The 24,041-nt window shown below is 46.1% G+C and overlaps 1 protein-coding gene across 1 annotated transcript in view; it reads left to right on the top strand.

The window, feature by feature from the left end:
* LOC124261789 (E3 ubiquitin-protein ligase HECW2-like) overlaps nt 1–24,041 on the top strand; it is a 68,331-nt gene that overhangs the window by 38,606 nt on the left and 5,684 nt on the right. The window contains 10 exon segments of the mRNA XM_046696138.1: nt 3,971–4,123; nt 4,898–4,946; nt 14,756–14,782; nt 16,896–17,076; nt 18,100–18,203; nt 18,884–19,001; nt 19,552–19,665; nt 20,607–20,759; nt 21,570–21,668; nt 23,062–23,194. Of these exon segments, the coding sequence (XP_046552094.1) occupies nt 3,971–4,123; nt 4,898–4,946; nt 14,756–14,782; nt 16,896–17,076; nt 18,100–18,203; nt 18,884–19,001; nt 19,552–19,665; nt 20,607–20,759; nt 21,570–21,668; nt 23,062–23,194 (1,131 nt within the window).

The raw sequence follows: 24,041 nt of genomic DNA on the forward strand, positions 1-24,041 counted from the left end.
AGGCGCCTCTCTCTATTCCTGCGGAATGGGAGAAGGCTACCAACAGCAGCAGGTGCTGGCCACGGTCAGCATAGGCCATCTCCCACTGTGGGCGCGAGGTCCGCCCGACTTCACGGCATCACGTCGCACTCGGTGCCGTCATGTCAAGCCAGAGGCGGACATATTGCGGACGAAGTTCAGGCTCTGCTGGACAAGTCCGCAATCGGCGCATTCCACGGGAGAGGAACAGGCGGGATTTTATTCCGCGTACTTCCTCGTCGAAGAAAGGCGGGCGGGTTCCGTCCGATTCTCAACCTCAAGGGGTTGAATCGCATGCTTTCGAAGTACCATCCTTCAAGATGGAGACACTGCGCTTCGGTGATCTCATCTGTTCAGCCCGGCGATTGGCTCCGTCAATCGACCTAAAGGATCGCGTATCTGCATGTACCCATCCATCCATCGTTCAAGCAGTACCTTCCGGTTCTCTTCACGGCGGGATGTATTACCAATTCAAGTGCTCCCCTTCCGGCATATCGACTGCCCCAAGGGTGTTCACCAAGCTCATGTTAGTCCCAGCTACCCTAGCTTCGCTTCGCAAGGAAGGCGTTGTTACCCTTACCTAGGCGACTGGTTGCTCGGAGCACTAACACAGCCAGCGAGTCAAGATGCTACTCACACAGTGATAGACATTCTAACTTTCGACTGGGGTGGATCATCAACCTCAAGAAATCCGACCTGGTACCCACCCAGGACTTGGTTTTTCTTGGGTAGCGATTCAAGCGAACAAGGATCTCGTTTCCTTGTAAGCCCGACCGGTCACCAGAGTTAGGAGATGGTATCTTCATTCCTCTCCCAGCCCCAGGCACCAGCGCGGACTTGGCTCCGTCTACTGGAGCCATATGGCGTGACGATCTCTGTAGTGTGGCGGTAGCGGTTGAGATCGTCCCATACAGCAAGCTTTGGCTCGGCTGTGGACTCACCGCGGAGGATCTGGGCGCAGTCTCACAGTCCCAGTGGTTGACACCTCACCTTCAGTGGTGGACAAATGTCGGGGAATCTCACCAGGGGTTCCCCTTGGAAATCCGGCGCCAGCTCTCACAGTTCAGACCCGATCGTCCCTCACGGGCTGGGGGTGTTCTGGGCAGTCTGTCGGCTTCGGACTCTGGTCGAAAGCGAAGCCCACCTTCACATCAAGCGTGTTGGAACTGAGAGCTGCAATGCGGTTGGTATTGGCTTCAGAGAGCATGTCCGTGGCCAGGTAGTCCGTCTTCAGTTAGACAACCAGGCGGCCATGTCGTACATCCTGAAGCAGGGGAGGCCGCGGTGTCCCTAGCTCCTCCGGGGGGCGTGGGACTTTCTCCTCTGGTGCGACCAATGCGATTGTCAGGTACTCCTGTTTATCTCCGGGGCTGGAGAGCGTCGCGAGCAGATCGCGGCTCTCGCCGGATCCTGGCCCCCGCAATCAGTGGATGCTTTCGACAGGCAGATATTCACAGTAATCTCCCAGTTATGCAGGTGCGTTCGAGGTGGATCTGTTTGCGTCGGCGGGGCGCATCAGACCTCCGTGTTCTGCTCGGATACGGACCCAGAGGCGTTGGCTGCCGGCGCCTTCCTGCTGGATTGGGCCGGGCAAAGTGCTCTGGGCGTTCCGCCCGTTACCACTCATTCCCGTGTCCTTTCACAGCTGTCCACCCAGCCAGCTCGGCTACTTGTGCTACTGGCACGCTTTGGCCGTCCACAGAGCTGGTTTCGGTAATTCTCAGGTTTCTGGCTCAGCCTCCTGTTCTATTACCTTTGCGACCGGACATTCTCACTCAGAGCGGGCCCACCCAAATCCCGGATTCAGTGGGTGGCTTGGCCTCTGTCAGGTCTAACCTCGAGGCCGCGGAATTCCTGCAGCAGTTGCAGACACAATTCTGGCCGGTGGGATTCGACAAGCGTTCAATCACGAGGATAGGTGGTCCGCTATGCGCTGGTGTTCAGATAAAGGGGATTGCAGATCCCTTTTCTGCGGATTTAGTCAGTATTGGAGTTTTGCAAGCTCGTTTGGAAGAAGGCCTGGCGGCCGACCATTGGCGGCTACTCCACCGCTATTTCCACTTTTCACACCCTGTCGATGGTGCTCTTCTGGGGCAGCACCCTCTCGTCTGGCGCTTTCTGGCTGGCGGAGCGGATTCGACCTGCTCTCAGGCGAACCAGTCCACCTTGGGATTTGTCGATTGTGCTTTCGATTGGCTGTCGGTCCCACTTTCTCACACCTATCGGCTATTTCCATTCAGTTGTTGACCTGGAAAGCTGTTTTCTGGTGGCGGTAACATCTGGTCGTAGGGTCGGCGATTTACATGCTATGTCGTCCGACCGGCTGACTTTAATGTTTCACCGCGGATCGTGTCAGTATTAGCCTCCCAGATACTTACCGACCGAAGGTCGATCCACGCTTTCCATGTGACAGCTCCTATCGAACTTCCTACTCTTACCCAGCCTTCCACGCCGGGGACCACTCCTCACTGAGCACTCACCCGTTGGATGTCCGTAAGGCAGCTCAAAGTCTATATCAAGCGAGCGCGGGGGATCCGTGCGGGTACCCAGCTGTTCTGTTGTTACGGTGGCGGGAAGGCTGGTCTGCCAGCGAGCAAGCAGACTTTGTCAAGCTGGCTAGTCTCTAAATATTTGTGCGCTTATCAGGCTAAGGGCAAGCCTCCCCTGAGGGGTTGAAGGCTCACTTTCGGTCAGGGCAGTAGCAGCCTCAAAAGCTTTTGCATCGGCACTCCCCATTGAAGAGATCTGCTCCGCCGCTATTTGGAGCCGGAAGCGCGTTTATCGCCATTATCAGCTCGATCGCATTCCGTAATCGTGCGAGCTTTAGCCGTACTGTTCTCTCCAGTGGACAGTGTCCTGCCACCCTGACCGAGTGAGTCTTGGTTTATTGGTTTGTTTTTGGCTACTGTACAATAATTCCATTATTGACATGTCTGCTACTGTGAGCTCACTCAGAGAACCTGTACCCCCTTTCGATTCTCTCTGGAGTTACTATATCGTTAGTGAGTGGTATTTTGCATTCCCCTCACGGTGCTCTCATGTAGCCACTTAGTGGGTGGGGATTCATTGACATTAAGCACTCGTGCAATGTCTCATTATGCTAGAGAGGTCGTCTTTGAGCACAATTCCTCCCTGTCAGTTCCCCTCCCATAATGCCTCGGCGAGGCGAAACTGGGACAAGTGACAGGTGAGTGTTATGGCGTCTGTTCAATTTTTTCCATGATCACGATCGCTATATTTGTGTGTGCTTGGACAGAATTCCCTCCTCCCTGGCCTCCGGTCTTTGGGAGTCTGTGTTTATGCATAATATGTACCCCAAGGGCGATCTCTCTGAAAAGAATTAACCAAACCTGCAGAGGTTTTCAATTCTTTGAAGAGTAGATCCTTGGGGTACAAGGCTCCGCCTCCCACAATTCTGTTCACTGATATATTCAGCAGAAGGAATGATGATCACGGGTCTAGGAGCCTACCCAGTTGAGTGCGCATGCGCTAAGGGAGGTAACTCCGTGAGGTAGGGGGCATTATAATAAATAAAAGAGTTTATTTATTGTTCAATCTTTTTATTCAAAAAACATTGATACAACTGTCACAGGACATTTTTCAGCCGGAAAATGCATAATATGTACCCCAAGGGCGACTCTCTTCAAAGAATTGAAAACCTCTGCAGGTTTGGTTAAGTTTTTGGTCACAAACTTCACCGATTACCATACAGAAGGACTGTCTACAACTTACGTTACAAAATATCACTGTGTGAGAGTGAGTCATTTTCTCTGACACTCAAGAAATATTTGATAGACAGTGATTCAGATTATTGGTATTGTACAGTGTGCAGTATGCCAGTCTCCCAAAGTACATGATGACGTTGCACATTGAATTATTATTTTTTTAGAACATGAAACAACAATCAAATAAACTAAAGAAAAATTTGTCAGTAGTATATTTCTATTTGTAGGCATTTTTTATTGACCATGCCTATCGAACAACCACATTCATCGACCCACGGCTGCCAACAGACATCCCTCCAATCAACCCTGACTTTCTGCAGACACCCATAGCTAGAGGACCCAGCAGGGCTGCAAGGAATGACCCCCTTAGACTGGACGCTGTAAGTCAGAACATAAGTCTATGTGCAAATAATTATCGTATCATAAACTTGTATGACCAGGCATAGTTTCCAACACAGGCAGAAATGTAATTTTACCTCATAAGTTACCTGTTAAAATCGGGGCAATCTTCATTTATGACTTCAATCAGATCTGACGTTAGAACTGAATTTTTACCAGACAACCATAACAATCTTGATGAGTAAATGTTCAGGGTGGCCGTGAGATAGCCTGGTTTGCTCTACATGCTGAAGACCCAGGTTCGAGTCCCCTGGAAATATTGCTAAAAGCGGCGTAAAAGTAAATTCACTCACACACTCAAATGTTCAGCTTCCCAATGGATCTGGTTTCTATTTTACGTATTCAGGACACAAACTTTCAAGTCCAATAAATCTCTTTCATCCTGTCACAGTATTCTGTAAACAACAAATTTGAATATTGACTGGGAAAATTTTACAAAGATTAAACAATAGGCTCCTCATATTTCAACATATTCTCAGTGATAGTAGAGAAGGTAATTTTAAAGGATACTTATTGGAGATGAAATTACGGATTGTCTATCACTCGTGAATCCATGACAGGAGGCATAGTCTGTTATTCCCCTGCTTGCAGGCAAATCTTGAATTATTCCAGACATGTCTGAAATGCATGAAATGCATCATGAATAATTCATGGGATCAGTGTTGTTCCTGCTTGAAATATGTTTTTCAAATCTACTGCTGCTAATCTAAATGAACCAGGACAAAATGCATCTGAGCTGCTTCCATGTGTTTCAGCCGGTGCCCCCTCCCCGGCAGCCCGTGGCTGACACCGTCATCCCGACAGGTAATCTTCCTCCTCATCATTATCATCATCTTCTTTGTGTGGACATGTGGGCATGGCTAGCTTTCACTCGTCAAACTCTGTATCATCAACAGTAGGCTCAACTAAAAATGTGTATTTGGTGACAAGGTTCTTACCAGTTCTATAATTGTTCTTTTTTCAACTTATGTTTTTCTTAACCCTGAAAAATGGGTTCCCTGCAGGTGACAAGTGACACACTTCACTCAAGTGTTAATGTTCTTCCAAACATTATACCAATGCACCAGTTCAGGAATTTTAATGGCTTAAATAGATGGGTATTTCAATGTTAGATTGATTTCTAAACTTTAAGTGTTTTTCTGTCAGAGTAGCATCAACATAGAGTTGGCAGTTTTGATGAGTTAATGATTCAGACAGCCGTGCCTCTTTTGCAATCCTCAGTACTGACAATTTCAACTATAGGCATCAGTTCTTGTATTCGAACAGGACGCAGTATGTGCTAAATATAGACACTGGGGATAGAGATGGTCTTTTCTAGGATGTTGATAAGTTGATGGTGGATCATTTTCAGTCTGCAGAGAATTAAATACTCAATACCATTTCACAACGGCTACATGATGCTATATTTTCTAATATTAAATTCAGTGTTTTTATGTTTTAAGTTGGAAAAAACGGCAAAACTGTTTTATCTGTTTACAGATTGAATTAGTCTGAAGAAAAAATCAACTATTGGAAATATATTTTTTATATTTCTCATTCTGTTGCAGATGTAACTGACATATATATCTGTTGTTGTTTTCCCCCGTCCATGTGCTGTATATTTTAGTGGAAAAGAATAAACGAACTGCAGTTCTAACAAACTAAAATTTGTAGCCCCATTTCATTTTGACTGTAGTTTATTGTATTTATGTTTTATTTTTGACCGATAAGATATGATAAAACCTAGCTACTCAATATTTAAATATTTCTGGTCCCAAGCTTACTATTTTATGCAGTTTGAGACAAGAAAAACACTCAAGCTGTTCATTTTCGCTTCAACATGAATGAATGAACTATAATTCTTTTTTATAGAGATCGTCCTTGGGGTACATATTATGCATTTTCCAGGCTGAAAATGTCCTGTGACAGTTGTATCAATGTTTTTGAATAAAAAAATTGTACAATTAAATAAAAATCTTTTTATTTATTATACGGCCCCCACCTCGTGGAGTTACCTCCCGTTGTGCATGCGCACCAACTGGGTAAGCACCTAGGCCAGTATCATCATTCCTTCTGCTGTCACTGCTGTATACGGATGTGTCATGCAGAGCTGAACTCTTTTGAAGTTAAGAGAATGATGTCTGGGACACCACCACCTGTATGTATGGTCTTTATATTGTCCTTGAAAAGGAACAGTAAAGCTTTGCGGTCGGTTGTCTCATAATTGTGACTTTGTATTCCTTATTTTACGCTAACTTTCCCGTGGTTTACGCACGTGTTGCTATTCCATGGCGGGAAGTTTAGCGTGCCACGTGGTTGTAATATTGCGTTTTTAACCAACTATTTCTTCCCGTGGTAGCATTCGCGTAATTTTCAATGTTTTGTGCGTGTGAATATTATGCTGCTGGTCGCTGTTAGCTACATGCTTGCGTGTTTGCTTTCAGGCGTTTTCGGTTGTACTGTCTGCGGGCAAAGTATTCCCGTGCAGACCGTCATGATAAGTGTCTAGTGTGCCTTGAAAAAGCGCGCCATACCCTGACGCGTCGCGAGATATGTATGGGCTTCTCCCCCAGCCCAGAAGAGGCGGGCTGCAGACTTTCTCTTCTATCGGGAAATCACGAGAGGCGGGAGGGAACTGACCCAGGTCCCCTGTCTAAAGCTAAAAAGCCAAAAGTAAAGGCAGAAAGGCTAGATCGGCGCAGTCAGTAGCCTTCAACTGCTCCTAAGCGGTTTCGACATGTCTCTAATCACGCAATTATTCCAGCAGCACATGGACTCGGTGAAGTCCCTTGTTCCGCGAGTCGGTTGGAGGTCTCCGCCAGGAGTTCCTGCGCCCACTTTCGGAGCAGGGGGCCGGAGAGTCTGGGGGTGGAATCGCCGAGCCGGCTCGATCCCTCGGCCTGGAGGCGTCTGTTGATCCGTTGCCTCTGGCCGGGTCTGGGCGCCTCGGCTGCCCGGAGAGGAGGCTTCGCTCCCAGTCCCCCTCGGAGTAGGTGCAGGGTCCGTTGAGGATTCCTGGGGTTCCGGTCCCTGCGCCCGTCCCGCCCCATGAGGCCGGAGGTACCAGTTTTGCCTGGTCTTCCTCCTGCGTCGGGACCCGGAGTTGGCGTGGTGTCGGGCACTGAAGCAGGGGCTGCCGGTTCTTCCCTTCCCTCTGTGTCTGGTCTTGCGCGGCCGCCCACCAAGTCGGGTTCGGGGTCTTCTCCGAAGGAGACCCAGCCTCGGACTTCGGGCTCCGGCGCCAAGTCCATGGACATTGGGGAGGTCGAGGAGCGGAGGGTGCCTTCCGTTTCTCGGCGGCTCTGAGGGAAGTCCGGCTCGCTTTGCGAGTACATTCCCCAGGCAGCGGTGCCTACCAGCCTTCGGATTTGACTGAGTTCCGCTTACCAGGCGGCGTTTGCCCCTAGGCAACCGCGCAGGCGCTGCTCCGCATTCTGCCGTCCTTGGTGCAGGGCGTGGTGGATCCCCTCTTGGCTGGGTCAGCGCCCGCTTTGACTTGCCAGAGCTTGTCAGGAGGTACCAGCTGGGGAAGATTCCCTGTTCTTCCGTGCCAGTGGTGCGGCGAATGTGTGTTCGCCCGTGCAGCCCTGGGGAGGCTCGGCTTCCTCGGAGCAGCTCTGGCTGCCAGGCAAAGGCGTTTGGCGCCACCTTTTGCCCGCGGCGCCCCTGCGGCATGCTTACGGACCTACGAGGAGGTTTACGGGCAGCTATGCAGCAGGTGCGGGTGGTGGTCCGCGAGGCCTACCTCTCCTCGATTCAGAGGTCGGCCCTGAGGCGGAGGGGCACGCGCTGGAGGCGTTTCTCAGCATGTTGTTCTCCTCCATCAACTTTCCCACCTGCAGGCCCACCTGTTGCGACTCTGCCGATGTCGACGGCGGTGATGATGATCGCGCAGTCATGGGGATGCGCAAGCTGTGGCTGTCGGCGTCTTGGTACTTTCGGCGGCTACACAGCAGACCTTGCTGGCCCTCCCCTACCGTCTGGGAGGGGCGTTGTTTCCTGGGGCCCAGCAGGTCATCCGGGAGGCTGCGCTGCAGCTACCTCCTTCAAGGACTCAAGGCCTTGTTGGAGCAACCCGGGCTTCGCCCCAGTGCTCCGTTCGGCTTCCTCCTCCGGGGTGCAGCCTACACCCGAGTCTGCTGGCTGGCCCGGCCGCTTCGGCAGGGGTAGGCGGAGGAGCCGTCCGCCAAGGGTAAGGGCAAGGAGCAGTCCTCTTCGATTGGCTCTCAGCCTTTTCGGGCGAGCGGCGGGAGGTCTGCCCGACCTCCGTTAACCCATCAGGCTGTAGGCGTGTGTCACTCCCAGTCAGCTCCGCTACCGGGACCACTCACGCACTCTTACCCAGCGTCCCAGTGGGAGGCGCCTCTCTCTATTCCTGCGGTGGGAGAAGGCTACAAGCAACGCAGGTGCTGTCCACCGTCAGTGTCGGCCATCTACCACTGTGGAGGCGAGGTCCGCCAGACTTCACCGGCATACGCCGCCTCCGGTGCTGTCATGTCAGATGCGGGCGGACATGCTGCGCTTGACGAAGTCCAGGCTTTGCTGGACAAGTCCGCTATTGGCGCCATACCACCGGGCGAGGAACAGGCGGGATTTTACTCCGCGTACTTCCTCGTTCGAAGAAAGGCGGGTTCCGTCCCATTCTCAACCTCAAGGGGTTGAATCGCATGCTTTCGAAGTTCCATCCTTCAAGATGGAGACACTGCGCTTCGGTGATCTCCTCTGTTCAGCCTGGCGATTGGCTCACGTCAATCGACCTCAAGGATGCGATATCTGCATGTGCCCATACATCCATCGTTCAAGCAGTACCTTCCGGTTCTCTTACGGCGGGATGTATTACCAATTCCACGGTGCTCCCCCGCCGGCATATCCACTGCCCCAGGGTGTTCACCAAGCTCATGTTAGTGCCGGCTACCCTCGCTGCGTTCGCAAAGGAAGGCGTTGTTACCCTTACCTCGGCGACTGGACTGGCTTTCGGTGCACTAACACAGCCAGCGAGCCTAGATTCTACTCACAAGGTGATAGACATTCTAGTTCGACCAGGGTGGATCATCAACCTCAAGAAATCCGACCTGGTACCCACCCAGGACTTGGTTTTTCTCGGGGCGAGGTTCCAAACTCACAAGGATCTTGTTTCCTTGTCGCCTGACTGGGTCACCAGAGTACGGGAGATGGTGTCTTCGTTCCTCTCCCAGCCCCAGGCACCAGCACCGACTTGGCTCCGTCTACTGGGCCATATGGCAGCGACTATCTCTGTAGTGTGGCGGGCGCGGTTGAGGATGAGCCCTATACAGCAAGCTTTGGCAAGTCTGTGGGCTCACTCGGAGGACCTGGAGCGGAGTCTCACAGTCCCCGGGTGGTTGTCTCCTCACCTTCAGTGGTGGACCAATGTCGGGAATCTCTCCATTTCTCCTGGAAATCCCGACGCCAGCTCGATGCGTCCCTCTGGTCCGAAGCCGAAGCCCACCTTCACATCAACGTGTTGGAACTGAGAGCTGTGCGGTTGGTTTTCGAGCGCTTCCGAGAGCATGTCCAGGGCCAGGTGGTTCGTCTTCAGTTGGACAACCAGACGGCCATGTCGTACATCCTGAAGCAAGGCGGCACGGTGTCCTGAGCGCTCCTCCGGGAGACATGGGACTTTCTCCTCTGGTGCGACCAGTGCGATTGTCAGGTACTCCCTGTTTATCTCCCGGGGCTGGAGAACATGCGAGCAGACGCTCTCTCTCGGCGGATCCTGGCCCCGCACGAGTGGATGCTCGACCGGCAGATATTCGGAGTTATCTCCCAGTTGTATGGGTCGTTCCAGGTGGATCTGTTTGCGTCCGGCAGGACGAATCAGACACCCGTGTTCTGCTCTCGAATACCGGACCCGAGGGCGTTGGCTGCCGACGCCTTCCTGCTGGATTGGACGGGCAAAGTGCTCTGGCCGTTACCACTCATTCCCCGTGTCCTCTCACAGCTGTCCACCCAGCCTGCTTGGCTGCTTGTGCTACTGGCACCGCTTGGGCCGTCACAGAGCTGGTTTCCGGTAATTCTCAGGTTTCTGGCTCAGCCTCCTGTTCTATTACCTTTGCGACCGGACATTCTCACTCAGAACGGCGCGCCACAACCCAATCCACGGATTCAGTGGGTGGCTTGGCCTCTGTCAGGTCTAGCCTCAAAGCACGCGGAATTCCTGCAGCAGTTGCAGACACAATTCTGGCCGGTGGGATTAGACAAGCGTTCAGTCACGAGGATAGATGGTCCCGCTATGCGGCCGCTGGTGTTCAGATAGGGGATTGCAGATCCCTTTTCTGCGGATTTAGTCCAGTATTGGAGTTTTGCAAGCTTCGTTTGGAAGAAGGCCTGGTGGCCCGACCATTAAGTGGCTACTCCACGCTATTTCCACTTTTCACACCCCTGTCGATGGTGCTCTTCTGGGGCAGCACCCTCTCGTCTGGCAGCTTTTTAGCTGGCGTGGATCGGGTTCGACCTGCTGTCAGGCGAACCAGCCCACCAGGATTTGTCAATTGTGCTCGATTGGCTGTCCGGTCCTACGTTCTCACGTCTATCGGCTATTTCCATTCAGTTGTTAACCTGGAAGGCTGTATTTCTGGTGGCGGTAACATCTGAGTGTAGGGTTCGCGACCTACATGCTATGTCGTCCAACCCGCCGCTGACTGTGTTCCACACTGATCGTGTCAGTATTCGCCTCCCGGATACTTACCGCCCGAAGGTCGATCACGCTTTCCATGTGACAGCTCCTATCGAACTTCCTACTCTTACCCAGCCTTCCACATCGGGGACCTCTCCTACGAGCACTGACCCGTTGGATGTCCGTAAGACTCTCAAGGTCTATCTCAAACGAACACAAGGAATCCGTACGGGTACCCAACTGTTCTGCTGTTACGGTGGCGGGAAGGCTGGGGTGCCGGCGAGCAAGCAGACTTTGTCTCGCTGGCTCGTCTCGGTCATCTCTGCTGCGTATCAGGCTAAGGGCAAGCCTCCCCCTGAGGGGTTGAAGGCTCACTCGGTCAGGGCAGTAGCCACGTCAAAAGCTTTTGCATTGGCACTCCCCATTGAAGAGATCTGCTCTGCCGCTATTTGGAACCGGCCTAGCAGAACCGGCCTAGTACGTTTATTCGGCACTGTCAGCTCGATACACATTCTCGTAATCGTGCGAGCTTTGGCCGTTCTGTTCTCTCCGGTGGACAGTGTCCTGCCACCCCGACCGAGTGAGTCTTGGTTCATTGGTTTTGTTGACGCTGCTGTTCAATATTGTGTTTTATTGACATGTCTGCTGCTGGGTGTATAACCTCCTTTCGATCCTCTACGGAGACTATGGTCAGTCGTGGCGTTTTTCCCCCCACGGTGCTCTCTAATTGACCACAAGGTGGGTGGGGTTTGTTTACATTCGCACCATGTCGCGAATTCTTATCTAAACCTGCGAGGTTGTCTATGAGTACATTTCCTCCTGTCGGTTACCCTCCCATAATGCCTCTGCGGGGCAAGGCGGGACATGTGACAGGTGAGTGATTATGGCGTCTGTTACATTATTCAGATTAACGATTGCTATTTGTGTGTGCTTTGACAGAATTCCCTCCTCCCTGGCCTCCGGTCTTTGGGAGTCTGTGTTTATGCATAATATGTACCCCAAGGGCGATCTCTATGAAAAGAATTAACCAAACCTGAAGAGGTTTTCAATTCTTTGAAGAGAGTCGATCCTTGGGGTAGCTCCCTCCGCCTGCGCAATTCTAATCACTGATTTATTCAGCAGAAGGAATGATGATGATCACGGGCCTAGGTGCTTACCCAGTTGGTAAGCATGCGCGCCGGGAGGTAACTCCACGAGGTGGGGGCCGTATAATAAATAAAAAGATTTTTATTTATTGTACAATTTTTTTATTCAAAAACATTGATACAACTGTCACAGGACATTTTCAGCCTGGAAAATGCATAATATGTACCCCAAGGACGACTCTCTTCAAAGAATTGAAAACCTCTTCAGGTTTGGTTAGATTTTTACTTAAGCCAAAATGAATGAATGAAACTATTTATTTTTACCTCAAACCAAAGAAATATGTAAGTAAGTAAATCTAAAAAAAAACTGTTGCCGATGTAAAGCTAGCCATGTCTACTTGTTGAGTGTTGTGATGAGGTGTGACAAGTTTTCTAATCTGTTGCTTTCTGCCTTGTACGTACAGCACACCTCAGTGGAATATATGCATTGTACTGCAGCGAGGGAAGATTCGGTTAATATGGATGTGACGGTGTTATAACCATCTGTAGCATATCATTAACTCAAGTAAACCATGTTATTCCTGTACGGTTGTGTGGTCTTAGTGTTCACTAATAGAGTTCATATTGATCCAGTGAAAGCTCATTTGCTGAAACATTCGATAGTGGTCTGAGGTTTTTGTCATTTGGATGTAAAACTGTGTGAATTTTTCAAGGGGTACAGTTCTACCCAATACGGGTAAATAGAATTGTAATGGGTATGGCTCTTTGTGGCCGAAGTACACTTCTAAGGGTAGTAAACGAACTATATTAAACTACCCGTTGTCATGCTTACATTTTAGTGGAAGAGCCCGGTGGCTGAGAGGGTTAGATCGCTGACTTTTTGTGCTTTTGATTCTCTGAGGCGTGGGTTCAAATCCCGAGTGGGACTCATCTGCATGTGCAGGAGTTTGAAAAACCTCATTTTCTTCCTGTGTGTGCTGGGAACAACGTCATGGAAACAGAATGACATAAAAGATTCTGAGGTTGTTCCCAGTGTGTCATTGTCAGTGTTTCCATTTACCAGCATATGCCTGTATTTTAACAGTAAAAACGTTGAAGGTATATTTGTGGCAAACAAGTCCTGGCAACCGGCAATAGTTTACCTGGTTAAATTATTTTCCCCACATGTGATTTAGTTTCGGTAGCATGACGATTGACATGCAACAATGTACTGTTATTTCACAGTTCATGTTCGATTGTAATTTAATACAATTTAATTCAGTATGTTTGTTCTTATTATAAAAGGGGCGGTGGGGTAGCGTAGTGGTTAAAGCGTCCGTTTGTCCCGCCGAAGACCTGGGTTCGATTCCCCACATGGGTACAATATGTGAAGCCCATTTCTGGTGTCCCCCGCCGTGATATAGCTGGAATATTGCTCAAAGCGGCGTAAAACTAAACTCACTCACTCACTCTTATTATAAAATGAAACACACTCATAGTCACGTTTTTATCTTTATTAAAATGGAAATGAAGGGGACGGGTGAAAATGATAAGGGACTGGTTTATTTGAGGCTTACTTACTTGAGGCTGAAAAAATTACCGGAAACACTGATTTGGCAGTCACACACTGTTCAATCAATAAGGAAGGAGACACGGATCCTTTCCTCAAGGCTGTTGGAGCACTACAATGATCGTAACTTTCACTTGGGACTTATGATTGCTTCGTGGAATGGAGCCCACCCTCAGTTTGTTAAACTTTTGTGTCTATATACAATAAAAAATTGTCAAATGTTTTTAAATTTTACACATTTTTGTCAAAATTGGACAATTTTTTTTTTTATGTTTTCATTCATGTTATGCAATAACTTAAACTGGTCCTTTAACTTTAACTGTCAATGACTGTACCAAATTATGTTTCATTGTAATACTTTTAGACAATATTGAGTGACTTGTGGAATTTCCCTATCTGTGGTCATGCAAATGAGTGAGTCCCTCACAGGCTCCACTTGTACACGTATCAGGGGACTGTCTCGCATACACATTATATCCGGGGCGGTGGGGTAGCCTAGTGGTTAAAGCGTTGGCTCGCCACGCCGAAGACCCGGGTTCGAATCCCCACATGTGTACATTGTGTGAAGCCCATTTCTGGTGTCCCCCCGCCGTGATGTTGCTGGAATATTGCTAAAAGCGGCGTGAAACCAAAGTCAGTCAGTCAGTCACATTATATCCTCTGCTGACATACTTTACTGGTGGGCAGTTAGTGAGAATAACCAAATCACAAAAATGCCTTCATTTGAAATCTCACTCAGCTATTACAAAATGTCAGCGTTCAGATCATGCAACAATGAGCTTTCACTCTCGTCACTTGTTTTGTGTGAGGTTCATATCCTCTGTTATACTTGCCACCATGCATGGAGTATTTCACTTCTGCAGTTTATTGTGTCACTTTGGTTTACTTGTGCAGTATTTGTGAAGTGTGTTCATAGTATATATACTACTCAACATTTGGTAAGGAATCCTTGAAAAACATAAGAGGATCAATTAGGGAATCTCTGCTGTTTCAGTGATACTTTGAAAGAGGAATAATAGGATTGAAAATGTCTGGAAATTGACAAAATCAAAATACTGTATTTGCACCCGAAAACCTTTGAAAATGTACAAGAGTTTCCATTGACAACAAGTAGGAATTTTTGCATAAGATCAAGCGGAAAAGAATAAATTTAGTTCAAATGTGAATGAAATTGCAACTTTTTTCATTGGTGTCATTTGTCAAATGTCTAGACATTGGTCACAAATGTATGAAACAGGCTTTTATAGAGTTCCATACAAAAGGAACTGATTTTAGGTGATTTTTAGCAAATGTTGAGTAGTATATGATAGATTACAGGACCTTGTTTTGTGTGACTGCATGGTTGATGGAAGGTTTTTGTTTTCAGACTATGTGCAGGCTAGCAAACCAACACGTGAGTGGGAATTTAGCTCAAACTCCTCCTCTCTCTTCTCCATCTTTCCTACTGTCGTGATTTGACAACAAAAATACAGGAAAAAATGTCACATGAAGACTGGTCGTTTCTTACTTGATCTCTTTAAAATGAATATCTTCGCAACATTTTGAATTGATAGTCTATTTTACCAAAATGAACTTGCCAGATTTTCCATTAAAACCACTCATTCTTTTCACTGATTAGACATGACTTTGTAAATGGGGAAATGTCACTGTTTCCCGTTTGCCTGCTTGCTGTGTGACCCCTGTCTGTGTCACGTACTCATGCTTATATCTACATCTTTGATTATCCAGGGTAAAATCTCTATTTTATTACAACCAATACCTCGAACCCTCTTGCCACTGTAACTTTGTTGTCCAAGTGCACCTGTCATCGGTTCCCAATTGTGTAGATCGATGCTGATGCTGTTGATCACTGGATTATCTGGTCCAGACTCGATTATTTACAGACTGCCGCCATATAGCTGGAATATTGCTGAGTGTAAAATTGAACTCACTCACTCACTGGATTGTATGGTCCAGGCTAACAGGACTGTCATATTTCTGCCATATCACTTAGTACATTAACCATCACAAATACTTGCATCTCAACAATATTTTTAATCAAATTAATAGATATTTTGCTTGAAAAGATGTTTTGTGAGTATCAAGTATTTCATATTCAATCAAGGAAGACTGACACAAAGTAGCAGTGGCAGATGGGTCCAGGTTACATGTAATAATAGAAAGGAGACACACGCTGGGTAATTGAGGATGGTTTTATATGGAGTAACTACTAACCCCTTAGATGTCTGTTTTTGATTTTGTGGTATAATTGTGTTTTTCATGAATAGTTCTGTTTAATTCTATGGTATCAGTGACGTATGGACCAATCTTAATAAAATCACGTTATTTACTCTGGTATGATACCCTATCTGTGAAGATACGGGTTGGAATTGGTCTTCAGGTAGGAATTGGTCTTCAGCAAACAATGTGTGTCGTAAGAGGTGACTAACGGGATCAGGTGGTCAGACAGTCTGACTTGTAAATGTCTTCCCAATCGCAGAGATTGATGCTCATGCTGTTGAACATTGGACTCGACTGGCTACAGACCTGGGCCTAGATTTTCGAAGCTCTCTTACCGCTAAGATAGTCGTAAGTCTATGTTAATGTATGGCACTTACGACTATCTTAGCGATAAGAGAGCTTCGAAAATCTAGGTCCAGACATATAGCTGGAATATTGCCAAGTGCGGCATTAAACAACACACAAATAATGATACGATACCCTATGTGTGATATTTTGAGGAGATTGCCACTTGATGTTACATCATTATGCCAATCAGGACGAGGTTTCTGACTTCTCATCATCGGTAATGGGACCATTCAGACTAGATTATTTACAGACTGCTACCATATAGCTGGAATATTGCTGAGCATGGCGTTTAACAACAGACAAACAATGTCATGACTCACACATTGTATCCATATGCAAACCCAAAGTAGTCCAGGATTTCAGTAAAAAAATCATACCAAATCAGGTTTTAATATCCTTGTTTACCCATGAAGATCCGGGTTAGAATATTGATCTTCAGTAACCCATGCTTGTTGTAAGAGGCAACATTGCACAGATCGATGCTCATGTTGTTGCTCACTGGATTGTCTGGTCCAGACTCGATTATTTACAGACCACCGCCATATAGCTGGAATATTGCTGAGCGTGGCGTTTAACAACAGACAAACAATGTCATGACTCACACATTGTATCCATATGGGGACTCACACTCTGCCTTCAGCATGATGAGTCACTTGAATATGTAAAACCAGTCTGATGTTACTTTGGATGATGTTTTGGCTGTTGAGTCAGATATTCACTGGCCATTCGGAAATGGCTTTTTGTGCTAATACAACTGACTTATCAGGTCATTGTACAAGATTGTAGAGAAATTACATGTAGTGAATGACATGGTGTAAATAAGGAAATTAACTCAAACTGGTTATTTTGATGTTTCCCCATTACATCATTGTCATGGATACAGCTCACAAGTAGAATCTGGGAGGAGTTATGAAATGGTATTCCTGGTTTTATTTCAGCATACAATGAGAAGGTGGTCCTGTTTCTACGGCAACAAGGCATCGATGACATCTTGAAGGACACGTTCCCCCAGTACTCCAACAACAACGTGCTGAAGGAGAAGATTCATAAGATCCGCTCACATGGCACTGACGCCCTTGACAGGCTCTGTAATGATATTGATCTCACAATATTACTTAGGTGAGAGTTTGATATTGGCAGCTTTGGTTGTATTCTTCCCAGGGAGCTGAGAATGCAATTTGAATGTAAACTGGTGTATAAACTGGAGTAATGATGTGATATGTGATGAATATGCCCTGTTTTCTGTTGGAGCCTTGTACTGTATCAGTTTTAGTAGATTAATATCACCAGAATGACTTCAGGATTAACTGGACCGCCTCCGTGGTGTAGTGGTTAGAGCGTCCGCCTGGAGAGCGGAAGGTCGCGGGTTCGATCCCCGACCGCGTCATACCAAAACACGTTAAAATATGGTACTTGTTGGTCCCTGCCTGGCGCTCGGCATTAATGGGTACAACAAGGACTGGTCGGCTCAGAGTCAGTATAATGTGTCTGAGTGGGGTATTCATGCTTCACTGCGGCATGGTATCTCAGTGGGCTAGCACTATAAAACCAGCTTAAGTCTGGGCTAGTACCAGCAGCCGCACATACACATACACACGCATGCACGTCGTCATATGAGTGATATATTCTCAAGCACGACGTAAAACCCAATTTCACCTCACTTCACCTCCTTCTTTCAACAAAACCACTTGGAACTGGGTTTGTGCTGATTTGGTTCTAAAGATGAATATTCATGTTCCAGTTTCATAGTTTGTCAGAGATCACACGTATTCATCACCATCGGGAGACAAATGAGTCCACCAGCTTATTTCAGAGTTTATTTTTCACCCTTGCCCTGTAAACCCGATTTTTCTGTGCTAAGACAGACTTATGAGAGGACCATATTGTACAAAGCGATCTTAGCGCAAAGGTGATCATGACTCCCATAGATTAACATAGACTTATAGCAGTCTTTGAGCTAAGATTGTCTCATACAGCGGCACCCTGGTCAAAAGGAAAATGTCAATCATATGCTATTTTCACTGACTATATCTACCTATCAACAACCAACCAAGGTGAATTACACAAGCTACAATGTCTCTTACTTCATGCTATGTGTCTTGAAGAAGGAATATATGTTGTTTTATGACTTTGTCTTTTCAGTGTGTTTGAGAATGAAATAATGTCCTACGTCCCCCCGACGGTGACGCCGAGACTTGCACAGGCTCACGATGGTGTGACACAGGGCTCTCCTCAAGGCTCACCAGGTAGGGACAGGCCAAACAGACATTTGTGATCCAAGTATCACTCGATTTCAACGTTAAACCAAGGCTAAGTTCTTTATATTGTATCATATTATATCTCATCATCATGTGGGTCATTATCTATGTTTGGTGCAAATCCAAAGTAGTCCAGGATTTCAGTAAAAAAAAAAATCATACCAAATCAGGTTTTAATATCATTGTTTACCCGTGAAGATCCGGGTTAGAATATTGATCTTAAGTAACCCATGCTTGTCGTAAGAGGCGACTAATGGGATCGGGTGGTCAGGCTTGCTGACTTGATTGACACATGTCATCAGTTCCCAATTGCACAGATCGATGCTCATGTTGTTGCTCACTGGATTGTCTGGTCCAGACTCGATTATTTACAGACCGCAGCCATATAGCTGGAATATTGCTGAGTGCCGCGTAAAACTAAACTCACTCTAATATCCTTGTTGAATGTTGACCTTTTCCAGATTTTAGTGGAAGAATTACATGCCATGAAGGCCAACAAGTTTCTGAATTAATTTTCTGTTCTGGAGCTGTTCTGCTGAGACAAAACTAAACAAAACTTCAAAACAAATGTGAAAACGTCAAAATAAAGTCTGGTTATATTTTTGTATTTTGACAAAATAGTATTTCCATTGGGTCGTCATAATCCACCACTGATTACTTACTTCCAGTCCAAAGAGCCCCTGCCAGAGTGCCAGCACCATACAAGAGGGACTTTCAAGCTAAACTCAGGAATTTCTATAGGAAACTGGAATCAAAAGGTTTCGGGCAGGGGCCGGGGAAGTTGAAGTAAGTTCTGGTTTGATTACTGTGAGAAGCTTGTGTAGATACCAATGTGTGTCTGTTTGATATGCTGTCTGTGCTGCAGTAATCTAACTGAAAATAAAATTAACATTAATTTATTAAAATATGGATTTAAACAACAACAAAAAAAACGATTTAGATCAAGGTCACAAGATCATGTTTTTTTTCTCAATTTACCTGAAATTGTGATTAGCTTAGAAAGAATTTGCTTAACTAATAAAGTGTCCTTTTCAACAAGTACCGTGCTAAACTGAAACTTTGTTTATATTTTCTTGAAGTGACATTGGCTGATAATCATTACGTGACCCCACATTCACACCTTCTTAACGATTTGTCCCAGAGCGGACCCTGAAGTTGGTGATTATGTAATAGACAGAGAGACCACTCTGGGAACACACCTAAGTCCATGACTTACAGGGACAGAAAAGGCCTTTGAAAATGTTGAGTGTCGTGTTTTCCCAAAGCCCATTTGTCTGGTTTACATAGGACCAATGGTGTTGGTATTTAGCAGTACGGAAGGTTCCTGTGTTTGCAGGTTGACGGTACGGCGAGACCATGTGTTAGAAGATGCTTTCAATAAAATCATGTCCACACCAAAGAAGGAACTGCAGAAGAGTAAACTCTACATCACCTTTGCAGGGGAAGAGGGGTAAGTGGAACTAATATCGATAAGACTACAGAATACCCGGATACCTTCCACCATATTTGAAAGCGCAGGAGTTTTGGTTAGGGCAAGGTTTAGGGTTTGGGTTAGAGTAAGGTTTAAGGATAGGGTTAACGCAAGGGTTAGGATGACGTGACACTAAACAATATGGCTGGTAGGTGTCCGGTATTCTGTAGGTGTACCCTAATATCATAGCCGCCATCACCTGTTATCTAGTGTATCGTGTCCATTCTGTTAGGATCAATACCTTGGGCCATTTTCTGTTCTGTTGAAATGAAATACCAGAAATAAGGTGAATAAAGCCAACCAGGACAAAGCTCTCTGTCCCATTGAATTGTCTTTGTAAGCAAATGTTCAATCTAAACAGACTTCTGGTCTCATGAAATATAATTCGGGTATGTTTTTTATTCACTCGTGTGATATTGAATGTGATGGTATGGCAAACTTATTTATCAAGAAAAATGCCTTGGCTGGATGCCATGAAAACCCTTAAATGTTTTGGCTGAATATTCAAGCCCAGCTTACCGTTTAGGGATTCCAGATATTAATTTTAAAAAATTACCAGTCCAGATACAAACTTGCCTGTCCGGTTTTCAACAAAGTTTCTGAATACTTTACTGCATGCATTGTAACGTTAAGGTACATGGCCTGGTTTACAAACTAGGAATCTGTTGCATTTTCTGCCTCACAATCAAGATCAGAGAAATAAATATCTACCATACCACCAGACAGGCTACTTTTGAAATTTGACCGTCCGAGATGAAAATAGACCGTTCTGGACGGTCGAGCAGGCGGGAATTTTAAACGCTGCCTATGGTCTAGTTCAGTGATGTGGTTGATTGGTTGTCACTGAATGCTAATTGTTTATCAGAGTTACTGATGTCAGTTACTGTACAACAAGACTAACCCTGTTGTTTGTTCCACAGGTTAGACTATGGTGGTCCCTCCAGGGAGTTCTTCTTCCTCCTCTCCCGGGAGCTGTTCAACCCGTACTATGGTCTGTTTGAGTACTCCGCCAATGATACCTACACTGTACAGATCAGTCCCATGTCAGCCTTTGTGGAGAACGCCCACGAGTGGTAAGAAATGTAGCTTCACTCATCTGAAGGACTAACCATTTCGCTCGGTCAGATACCATAGGAAGGACACTCGTTTCGTATAATTATACCCCCGCTACGAAGTAACGTGGGTATATAGCGTTCATTCTGTCTGTCTGTCCTTCCGTCCCGAAACTTTGTCCGGAGCATATCTCTTAAAGTTTACATGCTAGGTTCACCAAACTTCACACACATGTTAATCATTACCCATTGATGTGCCTTTTGCTATTTTAAAGTTTTTTCAGAATTTGTTTTGTTGTTGTTTCCATGGAAACATGACTTGGTGCAACATGTGTTTGATGGTTACCTGGCCACAGCATATCATCGGAACTATACATACTAGGTTCACCAAACTTAATACACAAGTTAATCATGACCCACAGATATGCCATATGCTAAAAATAACAATCTTCATCTACGTCCACTTCATTGTGTGCAACAAGTTTAATTGTATGTCAGGTTTCCACGGAAAACACAAAAAAATAATTTTCCATGTCCCAAAGTGGGAAGCGGGGGTATGTGAGCTGTGCTCACTTCTACACTTGTTTGTATATATAATGAGACTTCGTGTAGTATTCTCTCTATATAACATATGTTATGTGTGTTGTCATACCTGATGATAACATCACACTTTGCTCATTATTCCACCATCTACTCTGTCTGGGCTTGACTTTTATTTGCTTTTGTCTGGATTTTCACAGGATTTTGTAATAATAACCGGACTATTGCAGAATAATTATGGCCAATAACGTGGAGCTATGGAATGTTGACTTGAGGTGTTTGATGTTTCAGGTTTCGATTTGCTGGCCGTGTCCTTGGGTTGGCTCTAGTCCATCAGTACCTGCTGGATGCCTTCTTCACCAGACCCTTTTATAAAGCTTTACTCAGAGTGTGAGTCACCTTCCGTCATTAAACACTTACACACAACCGTAGTAACCCCATGTTACACATCTTGCAGCATTAAGTGCACAGACGCAGGGCAGAATTAGCCTTTGAAGGATGGAAGTTCAGTAGCCCAAGAAGTGATAACAGTACCCTAAATCTTTTTTAAATTTACAAGCCCTTAGCATATTATGAACAAAAGTGGCCTAGGCTAGGGCGTAGTCCTAATTTCCATTCCTGATGAGTGACCTAAAACGCCACTGATACAGGTGAAATTGTTGCCATCAATCTTTAAAGAATGTTAAGACATGACCACATATATAGCTCATGTCTCCGCAAACTTTTAACATTACATCATCTGAACTCTGGGTGGACTCTAGTCTAGTTTCCCTGTTTGGTTAATAATTCATTAGCTTTGTTTTTTCATTTTCCTTCTCAAAACAGGGGGGCGGTGGGGTAGTCTAGTGGTTAAAGCGTTGGCTTGTCACGCCGAAGACCTGGGTTCGAATCCCCACATGGGTACAATGAGTGAAGCCCATTTCTGGTGTCCCCCGCCATAATATTGCTTGAATATTGCTAAAAGCGGCGTAAAACCAAACTCAGTCAGTCAGTCAGACAGTAACAGGCTTCTGGAACTATGAGCCAAAGTTAAATAGAAAACCAAAGGGAAATGGTTCTTCCAAGTTAGAGAGTTTGGGTTTCCTTCACAATATCATAAATATGAGGTGAGGTGAGGTGAAATTGGGTTTAAGGTCATGCTTGAGAATATTTTGCTCATTTGACGACATGCATGCATGTGTATGTGTATGTGTATGCGCGGCTGCTTGTACTAGCCCAGACTGAAGCTGGTTTTATAGTGCTAGCCCACTGAGATACCATGCCGCAGTGAAGCATGAATACCCCACTCAGACACATTATACTGACTTTCGAGCCGACCAGTCCTTGTTGTACCCATTAATGCCGAGTGCCAGGCAGGGACCAACAAGTACCATATTTTAACATCTTTTGGTATGACGCGGTCAGGGATCGAACCCATGACCTTCTGCTCTCTGGGCGGACGCTGTAACCACTACACCACGGAGGCGGTTCATAAATATGAAGATGATGACAAGGAATTTGAGTATTGATGTTGAGCCAGCTGCATGTCCATGGTAGTCACTCCCGATACTTGCTAGTCCCTGATGTGGGGCAGTGGGGTAGCTTAACGGTTAAAGTGTTGGCTCGTCACGCCAAACACATGGGTTCGATTCCCCACATGGGTACAATGTGTGAAGCCCATTTCTGGTGTCCCCCGCCATGATATTGCTGCAATATTGCTAAAAGCGGCGTAAAACCAAACTCACTCACTCACTCTCACTCATTCCCTGATGTTCTGTACTCACGTGTGTATTGTGGGCTGCAGGCCTTGGTCCTTGGAGGATGTGGAGACGATAGATGCCGAGTTCTACCAGAGTCTTTTGTGGATTAAAGACAATGATATTACTGATGTCGACCTGGACATCACCTTCTCCGTCAGTGAGGAAGTCTTTGGACAGGTGAGATGAAGACCTAACTTTCACAAACCAGCAGAAGGGTTATTCGTGCCAGTTTAAAACTACCATTGTCTATTTACAGCATTGTGTATGTGCCGAATGAGCTATTTCGATACCAGTAAAACAGATTAACTACCAGGGAAAGAAACCTTGCAAAATATCCCACTTGACCAGTGAGTGGACAATAATTAGTGGTCATGTCGGTACTTCTCTGGTCCAAAATAACATTCACAGATTTACTTAACTATCAATACAATACACTGCAAACTTATCATTTAGTGGTCCAGATTAATTTTTACTAGCCAGGGCCCACAGGACCAGCAGACTGAACTGCAGTTATATGAAAGGATATGCTGTTCTTTAACTTTTTTAATATTTTATATCAAGGGCCCAAAGAGGCTGTGATGATGTTTGTTGAGTGAAAGCATTTTGATTCAGTGATAGAAATTCTGCTAGGTTAGTGTTGTGCTGTCACTTCTGCGGTGTTGAATGGGTCCAAGATAAGTGTTGAATTAAATGGAGATATGGTCAAGAATTTTCGAGAATCCGGATCACTGCAATTTCATAGGAAGACTTGCTTTGCTGTGATTGAATTAAATACTCCATTCTGGAGGTCCTTTTTCGTGTCAACAGAAACATCTGAATTACTCCTTTGATAAATGTTTAAAGAGTTACTTGCCCTGTTGGTTGTAAGAGATTTCTGATTATCAACCCCTGGTATTTTTGTAGGTAGTTTGGAATGTGATGACATAAAAGGCCGAGGTTCAGTACAGAGTTCTCTCCCTTGGAGATTGATGCTTTGTACAATGGTCAAACTTTCGTAGCGATTCATTTCTGATTCCAAACTTCC

This window comes from Haliotis rubra, unplaced genomic scaffold (assembly GCF_003918875.1).
Source record: "Haliotis rubra isolate DU_JTF1 unplaced genomic scaffold, ASM391887v1 Scf81, whole genome shotgun sequence".
In the NCBI taxonomy this organism is placed as follows: Eukaryota; Metazoa; Mollusca; class Gastropoda; order Lepetellida; family Haliotidae; genus Haliotis; species Haliotis rubra.